We start from the raw sequence: 12,798 nt of genomic DNA, 5'->3' as shown, positions 1-12,798 counted from the left end.
CCTGCCCAATCTAAGGCGTATGCGCGAACTAAAGATCTTATGTAAAAGCTATAAATATTTTTTTAGGTTCAAACTACGACTTGATGACAATTTATGGCTGTTGATTTAAAAAAAACACACACACACACACACACACATACACAAAAAAAAGAAAGAAAGAAAGAAAAAAAAAACTAATTTTATTATTTTTTGAAAATTTCAATTTTTAACATATTTTTTTCAAACTTTCAGCCTTATGCGCGAACTAAAGATATCAACTTAGATTTTTTTATTATTTTTCCCCAATCGAGGATACCAAACTACAACTTTTGAGAAGTAACGCGATTCCGAAATAAAGAAAGAGATTTTTTCGAACCACCCTACTATACACACAGTAAACCCCTTTTAAGATTGCAAATGCATTTTCGGGTGTCATTGGTGTATGTGCGTATTTACTAGTGAGGATGTTAAACACCAGTAGCATTCAAATTTTCTTACAAGGCTCGAATGTAACATCTTCATATCCAGCAATTTTCGGCATTTCGTCCAGCGGGGGATTGCAGAAATCGATATCATCTTCGACGAAGCCCAGCAGCCCTGAAAAACCAAAAAATAGTAAGGTAGGAGCTATCTCATCTTTTTTTTTTTTTTTTTTAATCAAAGCTTATCACATTAAATCAAGGTTGCAGCCTTGAAACATTATCTGGAACATGTAAGGATTAAAAGAGATGTTTCGAAATGGAAAACCAGGCAAGGTTTCCATATGTGAGCATTGCACTAATGCGTTTTCTTAAGTGAGGTACTTCTACATAATCTTCAGATCTAAGAAGAGGTTGGGTAAATATTCCAGATTAAAAAAAAAAAATAATATTACGGATAAACATTCAAGTAAATGAAGTGTACAGTAATGATGAAATCGTAATGCTAAAATTTATGTGGTAATACTTTTAATAGTTTAGCAAAGCATACAAGTATCGTAAGAATGTCAATGAAAATAAAAAATAAATCAGATAATTAAATAAATATTAAAAGGAAAAAAAATCAAATTGGAGTTTTAGAATGAGGATATGTGTGATTGTCGGTCTTTTTGTTAGTCGGTTAGTATGTTCTCTCTAATAACTCCCTAATTCCGAAAGAATTCGTTTGCATTATAACCTACAGTTGTTTAATGCCATCTTTAATCTAAAGCTTTTTCCGACACGTTAGGAGTAGATTTCTATTAGCAATGAATCGCCTTATTTCCCTACATAGGAAAATTTCTTAAATAGGTGCTCCAATGATCCGGCTTTTAAGTAATGCAAACGGACCACCCACCTTTGTGACGGACGATATTTTTCAAACGAATATTTTTTGAATGTGGGTCATTTTCTCTTAACTGATCAATTCTGGACACGAAAATTAAAAAAAAAAAAAAAAAAAAATTCTTGAAAAACTTTTTTTATTGCATCTAGATTCATCATTTCTATCAATGTATATCTATCAATATTTTTTGCCGACTTTATTTCTATCAATAAAATAAAGTCAGCAAAAAATATTTTTAAACTTAGTATTGGAAAATTGGTTTCTAAATTTTATGTCGACAGGGGAAGGACTACCTGTTACAGGGGAATGACGACCTGTTGCAGAGGCATGACAATCTGATACAAGGGAATAACAATCAAACATAGCAATAACAAACACACAGTAACTTCATGATTTCAACATTCATTAATTAAAACAATAAATAAGGTGCAGAGTTTGAAAGTCTTAGAATGAAAAATCTTTATAATAGAACTCATTTTCTCGTGATCGTGTTTCATAGGGTATTGGGGCTGAAATTTTACATTTTATGTCTTTTTTCCTATGTAAGCAAAGATCCCCGTAGGCTGACTACTTGTGAAATTTAGTATATCCAATTCGTTCCATCGCATCGACCTCATATTCCCCATTGCCTGTTGATTGTATTACTTTTCCCGGATATAACTCTCCGTCATAACTCACACTGACTGAGCCCCCTGCTTTTAGGTGTTCTGGAACAATAAAGTATCTAATCATAAGTATGAGTAAATAAAGTTGCACTTACAGAAATATTTTTCCTTTTAAAATTTAGCTTTGTTGATCTTTCCTCTGTCTTACACGAGACAAGGGAAGGACCACAGGGGAATGACAAAAAGTAAGGAAAGCTTGTGTCTCTTCATAACCACATGCATAACAATTATTTACTTCTGAAGTTATCTCGGAGAACTCAATTAAAATAGATTTAATCATTGTTTTAGATTTTTTAAAAATATTTAAGCTAATAAAAATTACAGGGTAATGACAATGAATAAAAATATTTATCAATATTTTAAAATAAATCACTATTCTTTATATGTCCATGTTGATTTTGAAAACCTAAACAGGCTCAAGATGGCTTCCCTAGAAGTGTTGCCAGCTATATAAAAGTGTTTTAGCAAATGAAAGTGATGCCAGTCATTATTAAAATGTTTTTTTTTTTTTTTTTTTTTTGTTACGGCACGGGAATGACGACAAAACCGAAGGACAATTTTATATTTCTTCTAATAATGAAACAAATTATGATATTTCCTAGTGTGTTAGTTTTTTAGGCTTGTATGACAGTATTTAATAACTGAAACCTTAAAAAAGGAAATTCTATTGTTGTTAACTTTGTTTCTAGAAGCTGTTTTTGTACAAATTTAGAGGTAGGGACACACAGGGGAATGACATTTCATTTAGGAAGAAGTTATTTTAAGTGGCGCAAATTTATGAAAAATATTTTTTATTCTATTATAAAGGCAAAAGGGTATGTAATTGAAATATTTTGTCGTTTGTTTGGTTTTTCAAAAAGCTTACATGTACGATTTTTGCAAGGGACCTAAAAATCGTCGTTTAGGAAAAATGACCCATATCTTTTTCCCCGGAAATGTCCAAGAAGGAAGGTAATTACTAGTTAGTTAGTATACAAATGCAAGTATAATACCAGTAGAAAATACATGCTTAATATCGATTCATAGGATTCATGAAAGTGAAATATTCATAAGAAAATTGAGAGAGAGATTTAGAAGATTCGATGCTAAGGAGCTTAATACACCAAAAATATAATTATTACAGTTGCTAAAAAACTGTTTTTAACTATATTTTGTTGAATTCGATAACTCATAGATGCTAAATTAATCTCAAAAGCTAATCTGAGAAGTTCCTATAAGTATTTATGCGCCACTTTTGTAATTGAGTATATTTAACTCAAATAGTCGATGCTGAAATATCTCACTGTTTGCCGAAACTGTTCTTTTATAGACGGGGGGGGGGGGTTAACCTCCACAAATTACCGCTCTGGGTTACACCTTTTCTAAAAACGCCACTGACTAAATGGATATGAATGCTACGAATTTATGACAGGACCGGTTTTTTTTAATGTGAATTTGGTGAACAATGCAATTAAGTAGGGGGGAGGGGGGGGAGATCTAAAACGAACTTTTTTTATAGCTGCATGCAGTTGTCCGCATTCCAATTTTAAAAAATTACCTGAACATACAGACATGCGTACATTTCCTTATTCATCTTAGTATCAAAATAAAGGTCTGAAGAAAAATTTGTGCCGATAAGGATAATTTTATACGATAAAAAGCTAAAAGTACCTAGTCAAAAAATATGCGAATGAGAGCGCAGGAAAGAAAAGCGAAACATTGATATTTCCAGTGTTCGAGAAAATCACGTTTGAAAGTGCAAAATCCCAATCTTTCTTCATCATTCAGTAAATTTTGGGTAATTTTTCTCCTTGACCTTTCTTCTTTCTTTTCTACCTAAATAGAGCAAGCAGTAAAATCTACTCTATAAACCAGTGGTTCCCAACCGGTGGTCCGCGGATCAAAAGTGATTCGTGAGAATCTCGGGGTGGTTCGCGGGAGAGTCCGGTGTCTACTTATCAGGGATGAGAGTGGTCAGAGAGCAAAAAGGAGGAAATCGAAAAAAATTTCATAAAATGGACAATATCCAAAACCGCATCAAAATAGAACTGGAAGCCTTAATATTCAAAATTCAACAAAAATGGCTAATTTACCAGTTTTAAAGGCAATACGTTTTTAATTAAGTACTAGCAGTACCCGCACAGCGATGCCCGTGCTAAAAATTTAATGGAGGTCCAATGAATAAAAAAATTGACGCCCCCTCCCCCTCTAATGTGAAATAATCATTTTTCTTTGTATAAAATGAGTACTCACCATTTCAAAAAAATAAAAAGAAAACCTATTTAAGTTTCTTTGGAATTTAAAACTTTTCGTCAAATGATTAAATTAGATTTACATTTGCTTTAAAACTCTATTTAGCGAGTTAAGCGGTTTTTACTGCAATATAAAATATTTCGCCAAATAAACAAAAAAAGACATCAAAAAATATCTTTCAAATGTAAAAATAATTCCATAACTCTATTGCTTATCGAAAAAATTGTCCAGCAACCACGCTATCATAATCCATCTGTCTAACAAAAAAAAACAAAAACAAAAAAAAAAAAAAAAAAAAACATGCCGTGGACCATTCAAAAATCATCGTCAGAAAAAAAAAGAAAATGTCGTACATTTCACTCGGATAAAAACAAATCAAAAGTTTCTTTTATGTCAAAACAAATCGCCAAAACAATGAATTTCATTAACGGTTGCCGTAAAACAATAATCCTAAACTGTTTCGCCAAACAAACTAGTATGTTGTGGCCATCACGAAACTTTCTTCTATATTCTTCTTTTTTTTCTGATCCCTCCCCATGCTTGACGAGGAAGCAATATTCCCAACAAAAACAAAATTACACATGCAAAAACTTGACGACCATTCCAATGTCTGAATTATTGCAAAAGCAAAGAGCGAAAATTGAAAGTTATTTTAAAAGCCTTGCTTGAATTAATTACCAATATTTTATTTGTTAACAAACATAAGATGGCAACAGTTAAAAATTTTAAATCATTGAGATAATATTTCCATCTATCTATATATATAATTCTCTTACGTGCCGGCAAATGAAGGGGTGAATTTCTAAACCTCTGTTGGCAACACTTCGCCGATAAATCATGTAAACAAACTTCTACGTTGTTTTGAAATCTTGAATCACAGAATACTCAACGAACTTTTTTTTTTTTTGAGATGAGTTTGAGTCGGGCTGTGGCCCATTTCAACCTTAATCAGCAAAGAAAAGCTCAAAGAAGGCAGGAAACCGTTCTTGAATCCAATTTAAGACGAGCCATTTCCAGAGTTGTATTCTCTGATTCGCTGCCGATAATTTTTAGCGGCTGGGGAATTTTCAGTCAGCAGTTCCTTCAACAGATCAGGTGCGTCACACAATGCCGGTAACCGCACCTTTCCGTCATGGCAACATTTAGTATATTTATTTCACACATTGCTCCACAATCATGTTCATCGGCAATGTTGTTTTGAACGCGTAGGCGCTTTGAGCGTCGTCTATTCTCTGCTTCAGTACGACAGTTCAGTTCAAAATGAATAACCGAGAAAGAATTTACTTTATTCCTTTTATTCTCAGCTGAAAGGTTTCGCCAAATTTGTTTAGGGTTATAGTAGTTTTAGTATTGTGCAAGCAAAGTAGCCTTGGCGAGTTTTCGCGTTTTTAGTTAAACCATTTTTTGTTCGTGACGTGGCAAGGATTCAGAATAACAACAAGAAGGACAAACGTTTGAGAAAATATGTTTGGTGCTCTCTGAGCCTGTTTTTAGTCATGGCCAGCTCTATGTGGCATTATCAAGAACAAGATCTTTTGAAGCAGTGTCAGTTGTGGCTCCCAAACGGGACATTTTTAATTGTGTATATGAGGAAGTTTTCTCAGATTAGAATATATAAGAGTGTAAATATGTAAATATATAAGAGTGTAAATAATGTAAATACATCCCTCGGGGGAGCCTGTAACCCCTAGAGGGCGCGTCCCCAGGTGGCGGATAGGGGAATGCCTTCATTGGTTTTCCAATGGGTGGTAGAAGGGAAATAAAATACCTTCCGCGGACCAACAGGTAGAAGTGCAATCTCTCCAAAGCAATGACAGACACTTTTGTATCTATAATGGTAAAGTTGTGCACATTGCCAAGGCAGTCATCTTACATACAGCAAAGTTAAACTGTCGAAAATCTGGCTAAAGCAGACAAATTAACATTATGAACGTAATTTTCATATTGGTTAAATGGATGGTGACCTAAATGCAATTACCAACTTTAATTTTTACGGAAAATTTTAGCTAGGCTAATGTATTGGCATACAGCGAGCGAGCGAAGCGAGCATGGATCGCGAAGCGATCCACAGGGAACTGCGTAAGCAGTTCCGGGGGTTGGCGAGCGATAGCGAGCAGGGGGCGATAGCCCCCTAGTAGACTAATAATAAGAGTAGACCGAGCTATGGCAACCCTTTTGCTGCTCATAAACCAAACCATGTGACTGGTGGATATCCTAGCAACAGCGGGCGTTAATCGTAGCAGACGATCAACGCCAGCGCGAAATAAAATAAATAGAATTGATGGAACACTGAAGAATGATCTTTTATGGAGTCCGATTTGTAAATTTGTTATTCTAAGTTGTAAATATTTTGTTAATATAGTGAGTTTTTCGTTTAGATAGTATTGTGCATTTTCTTTAGTCAATTTCAATAACTCTCTAAGCAATAAAAGATGCAAGCGACCAAGAGGAATCAGCAAACGGTAAGATTTTTACCTACAGTTTCAATTTAAGATACCGATTAGTACATTTTTGCGTTAACGCAAAACGTTTACGCCATTTCGTTCACGCCAACGCTGACAGCTCCAAATGAAATAAAAGTTACCGAAAACTGATCAAAAACTATTACTAATGTCAAAATAATGCATAACTAAAAGAAAAACAGTTCAATCTCTGCACCTGGAAGTTTTTTTTAAATGAAAACACATAGTCTTAAAATACATGTCGAGTGCCAAACTATAGATAATGCTGCCATCTAGCAACCATGCTGCCAAAGTCTTCGCCAAGCCCTTCCACTAGTCACATGATACATCTATGAACCAATTTTCTTTATCAGCAAGAATGAGAAAGCTCGGTCTATCTATATATATAATTCTCTTACGTGCCGGCAAATGAAGGGGTGAATTTCTAAACCTCTGTTGGCAACACTTCGCCGATAAATCATGTAAACAAACTTCTACGTTGTTTTGAAATCTTGAATCACAGAATACTCAACGAACTTTTTTTTTTTTTTGAGATGAGTTTGAGTCGGGCTGTGGCCCATTTCAACCTTAATCAGCAAAGAAAAGCTCAAAGAAGGCAGGAAACCGTTCTTGAATCCAATTTAAGACGAGCCAATCGTACTGAAGCAGAGAATAGACGACGCTCAAAGCGCCTACGCGTTCAAAACAACATTGCCGATGAACATGATTGTGGAGCAATGTGTGAAGAATGCGAATTTTGTGGTGCTCTTTATTGGCAGAAAGAGCGTAATACTGCAAATAAATATACTAAATGTTGCCATGACGGAAAGGTGCGGTTACCGGCATTGTGTGACGCACCTGATCTGTTGAAGGAACTGCTGACTGAAAATTCCCCAGCCGCTAAAAATTATCGGCAGCGAATCAGAGAATACAACTCTGGTTTAGCATTCGCTTCGATGGGGGCGCAAATTAAGCCACCACCAGGAACTGGACCGTATTGCTTCCAGGGGCATTTTCTGGGATTGTGCAGTTCAAAAAGGTGCTCTCTGAGCCTGTTTTTAGTCATGGCCAGCTCTATGTGGCATTATCAAGAACAAGATCTTTTGAAGCAGTGTCAGTTGTGGCTCCCAAACGGGACATTTTTAATTGTGTATATGAGGAAGTTTTCTCAGATTAGAATATATAAGAGTGTAAATATGTAAATATATAAGAGTGTAAATAATGTAAATACATCCCTCGGGGGAGCCTGTAACCCCTAGAGGGCGCGTCCCCAGGTGGCGGATAGGGGAATGCCTTCATTGGTTTTCCAATGGGTGGTAGAAGGGAAATAAAATACCTTCCGCGGACCAACAGGTAGAAGTGCAATCTCTCCAAAGCAATGACAGACACTTTTGTATCTATGATGGTAAAGTTGTGCACATTGCCAAGGCAGTCATCTTACATACAGCAAAGTTAAACTGTCGAAAATCTGGCTAAAGCAGACAAATTAACATTATGAACGTAATTTTCATATTGGTTAAATGGATGGTGACCTAAATGCAATTACCAACTTTAATTTTTACGGAAAATTTTAGCTAGGCTAATGTATTGGCATACAGCGAGCGAGCGAAGCGAGCATGGATCGCGAAGCGATCCACAGGGAACTGCGTAAGCAGTTCCGGGGGTTGGCGAGCGATAGCGAGCAGGGGGCGATAGCCCCCTAGTTCTTATTATTAGTCTATGAATATTTCCGATCATTTCCATACAATTAAAATCACGAGAAATACGCAGACGACAATCTATTACGATTTATCTTTCTTATTGTTGCATTAATAAAGCTATTTTTATTCGCAAAAAAAAGAAAAAAAAATCAACACCTCTTGGAGCGATTGGCGTCAAAATTGAACCAAAGCCTGTTTACATATGGATTCACATATATTCCAAATTTCAACCAGAACGTAGCATTACTTCTTGAGACAGGGCACTCACAATAGAAAAAAAAAAGAACGGGCGATTGCGCTACCCCCTTTTTAGCTGTTGACACCAAAATAAAATCAGCTCTTATACCCACTAAGAGCTACTTGCCGATAAATTTTTCTTTCATTCCGTTCATTATTTCTTGAGATACAGCAGTCACAATTGACGACAAAAAACGTTCTATAGCTCAACCCCCGTTCGAGTTATTGACACCAAAATTGAATCAGCACCTGTTCCTGTTAATGGCAACATATGGACCAAATTTTGTTTGATTCCGCCAGTTACTTCCTGAGGGATAGCAAGCACGCGTAACTCAAAAAACGTCCCATTGCTCCACCCCCCTTGGAGGAATTCGCGCCAAAAACCAATAGGCACAAGTTCACATAAGGGCACATCTGTATACCAAATTTCGTTCGATTTCATGCGGTAGTTTTTGCTGTAGAGCGGCCACAAAAAACTGGTCACACACAGACGTGACACACACACAGACAGACAGACATTTTCCAAAAATAGTCGAAATGGACTCAGCACACCTCAAAACGTTCGAATCCGTCAAAATTCGAAATTTGAAAATTTGCACGAATCCAATACTTTCTTCTATCTATTAGATATAGATGAAAGTAACAAAAAGGATAATCACGTTGACAGTAGCTATCAAATCTTTATATATTAAGGGGCTGTGTTTCCCGGCTTTGCCCGGTCTACCTTGAGAATGAAAATTGTGTCGAGTGACATATATTCAACAATCAGGCTTAAATAAAGGAAAAAAAAAAAACACAATGCAAAATTAATCTTCCAAACATTGACGACAGACATTGGGACAATTTCTTGAATTTTTATTGATAGATTTAATGAAGAAAGTAGTGCCTACATTTCAGCTAAGCCTAAAAAAGTTCGAGCTAAAAATGCAAATTACTCCCATCGTAATAAAGTTAGAGCATCGAAACAAATTGCTTGGAATGCGGAAAATTCTACCCTTTTCAACGATATAAAATATTAATATGTGCAAATATTTTTTAACCCCTTTAATAGCCAATAATAGGCAATTTACGTAAAATTTGGGCCTAAATTGGAATTAAAAAAAGAACTATTTATTGGATTTTTTCGAATTATAGCCTATGTTACTCAGTAAGAAAGCACCTTTCATATAGTGAAAGAATTTTTCGGATAGGTGCAGTGGTTCTGGAGATTACCTCGAACATATAAACACACAAAAATTCGCTCTCTCTCTTTATAATATTAGTAAAGATAAGTAATAATTTTGTATCATTTCTTGCAAGAATGTTTATTAATAAATAAATCTAAAAAGAAAATTTTGAAAAAGAAGCTACAATTTCTAACCCCTAAGTCCTTGAACAAAGGGTTGGGGGAGCCAGAGGTCAGTCTTGGCTGCATCACACGATAGTGCCAACTTTTTATATTTTTTACAGAAAAATACATTTTTTTAATTAAAAACATTCGAATTTATAGTGTTAAACGAGCGAAAACATAAATTTTAAAGTTAGTTCTGTTTATAAAGTAAAAATTTACAACCAGAGAGAAAAATCTAAAATTTCTTTATGTGGATGAACATACTTTTCATAGTAAAAACTGAAAATCGTTTTCCTTGCTTTGGAACCCAAAATTTGATTTTAAAAACTAACTTCTTAATACGATTTCGGGAGAAAATTTTCCACTGATCGTGTCCGATGTCACAAATTGACAAATTGACGTAAACTTTGATGGTCGGCTCAATTATGTAGATTTTAAAGAGAAGAAGAAGCTTTTTGTCGACCGGCTCGATTATCTCGACGATCTACGTAATTTTGAAAAGAATATAAAGATTCAACCTGTTTTTGGAGTTTTTAAATTAATTGATCTTGGATTAATTTCACGAATACATTTTCTTTCTTTTGGTGGATTTGAAATTGTTGAAAATGATAACTCAACTTATGTCAAGACTCGAAAATTATTCTATCATAAATATGAGAATTTTCTATGTTTACTGATTAGTATTGTTGGGTAACAGCCCCGGTCAGGGGGGCTTGCTTTTCCACTGCAGAGACCTGGACTATCTCAATTGCAAGATAGTGCCTGCGTCAGCACAAAGTATTAATACACTTTTGAAATTGCCGGTACAAACATTAAATCAGAAAGAAAAAAACCTATATCCAAGCTTTATTAGTAAATCAAAAAGTGAAAACGAAAAGAAATCAATTTTCACATCATTCAATACATAATTCATAAATCAATAACTTTACGTTTATTCCATGCACACATGGGTTTATATCTACTCCCCGACTAATAGCTTGGGAATAGCTCCCTCATTTAATCTTGAAATCTCAAAACTTTTAACAGGCTGTAAAGCCTAAACCATTTGAGATTCACCATAAATATTTTTTGCACTTTCTTAAATACACAAAAAAAGTAAACATGCCAAATTTCAATACAATTTCAGACTGGGTGCTAAACCACATTTTTGATTGACTTTTGCATTTTTTCTAAAATAAATTCAAAAAATAAAAATATTATTGAAATGATGAATAAAATAAGCAGATATAAGGTAGCATATAGTAAAAAACCACCCAACATTAAAAATAATTGAAATACTTGCAGGATGCAAAAAGATTGAAATCTCAAACGAGGCATGGAAGTTTCGGCGCAACACGTGTTTCACGTCGTTGGCATGATTACTAAACATACGTTTTTGGCAGATATCGCGGAGGATGAAGATTCGAGGGCAAAAAAAATAGAATAAAGAAATCGAGAACCGGAAATTAAAAAAAAAAAAATAATTTGAATTTTGTCATCTTGAATTCAAATTATGTTTTTCGCAATCACGAGTGTGTGTATGTAGGAGTGTGTGTTTGTGTGTGGGGATATGTGTTTGTGTGTACGGGTTATGTGTATGTGTGTTTACGCATGTGTGTTTGTGTATGAGTGCTGGCATAAGTGTGTGGGTAGTTGTGTGTATGAATGTGTGTGTGGGGGGGGGTATGTGTATGTGTGTGTAGGCATATGTGTTTGTGTCTGTGTGCAGGCATGAATGTGTGGGTAGTTGTGTGTATGTGTGTGTATGTTTTTGTGTGTGTCTGTCTGTATGCGTGTGTGTATGTGTTTGTATGTGTAGGTGTGTGTGGGTGTATGTGTGTGTATGTGTGTGTGTAGTTGTGTATGTATGCGTGTGTGTAGGACATGGATGCAACCTGGAGACGGCTTTCGCTAGAGGTGCAGCATCGTGGGCAGCCCGTCGACGGTGATGGTGCGGAGGGTGGCGGTGGGAAAAATCAAAGGAACGTCAAAAACAGTCAAGTGAGAACAATAAGCAATCGTGATTGCTCAAAAAAAAAGAATCGCATTTTTTTCCCGATTTTTGAGAAAAATAAGACCTGAAAGAGGCAAAAAAAGAAGGAAAATGAGGAAAGGTTTTAAAAGCCAACAGAAAAAAGCAGGAATTCCGGCAAAAGCCGGAAAAATCTCATCCCTGACTTATAAAAAAATAATTCTTTCTCATGATTCTCGTGACATTCGACTCGATGAATGTCAGATATAGAATAATTATTAGAACATAGCTTCTGCAGCTGTCCACAAATGATGTCACCACTGAGGGAGGGGGGGGGGGAGTCGTGAAATCATGACAGTTGAAGAGGAGGGAGGGAGCAACAAAATGTGTGGCATCGAGCATTTTTGTATAAGAATATATTCATTAAGAAAAAGTGTTGCATGGACAAAGGGAATATTGTGAAGTGTGACTTTTTGTTACAAATGGGAAAAGGGGGTCAAACAAGTTCAGACAAAATGTGACATCATTTATGGTCAGCCCCTCTTAAAAAGTTTGTATGAAGTAGAAAACGAGCTTTCAACAACATTATGACAGGTGAACGCTTCATGGCTAGGTCTGCGGGCGACAAAGATTGTCTGCAGTCAACAATGCAAATTTTTTTTTAAAAGATTAATTTAATCAGGGTGGTGACAGGAATGGCGAAAAAAAGTTCCCTGACTTTTCCCTGATTTCCTTGATTAAGTTCACTTAATTTCCCTGATTTACGTTACCATGGATAATGGTTTTCTTCCTTTACGCTACCTGAAAACCATTGCATATTAAATAAAATGAAGTGTTTAAAACGTTTTAAGCTGTTAATTAAAAATAAATTTTGAAAATAAGCTTTTTTTTTAGTAGAAATTGTATATTAAAATATCTAAGAAGAAATATTATAGGAAATCTAAAACAAATACTTTACTTC

The 12,798-nt window shown here is 35.2% G+C and overlaps 1 protein-coding gene across 4 annotated transcripts in view; it reads right to left on the bottom strand.

The window, feature by feature from the left end:
* Positions 1–12,798, bottom strand: part of LOC129232842 (5'-nucleotidase domain-containing protein 1-like) — a 109,643-nt gene that overhangs the window by 59,072 nt on the left and 37,773 nt on the right. For all 4 annotated transcript variants that reach the window (XM_054866975.1, XM_054866952.1, XM_054866967.1 and 1 more), the window contains exon 2: positions 478–576. In XM_054866975.1, the coding sequence (XP_054722950.1) occupies positions 478–520 (43 nt within the window). In that variant the 5' untranslated portion in view covers positions 521–576. The remainder of the gene's footprint in view (positions 1–477; positions 577–12,798) is intronic.

The sequence above is a fragment of the Uloborus diversus genome, chromosome 1 (assembly GCF_026930045.1).
Source record: "Uloborus diversus isolate 005 chromosome 1, Udiv.v.3.1, whole genome shotgun sequence".
Classification (NCBI taxonomy): domain Eukaryota; kingdom Metazoa; phylum Arthropoda; class Arachnida; order Araneae; family Uloboridae; genus Uloborus; species Uloborus diversus.
This window is presented reverse-complemented; position numbering and strand designations above follow the sequence as displayed.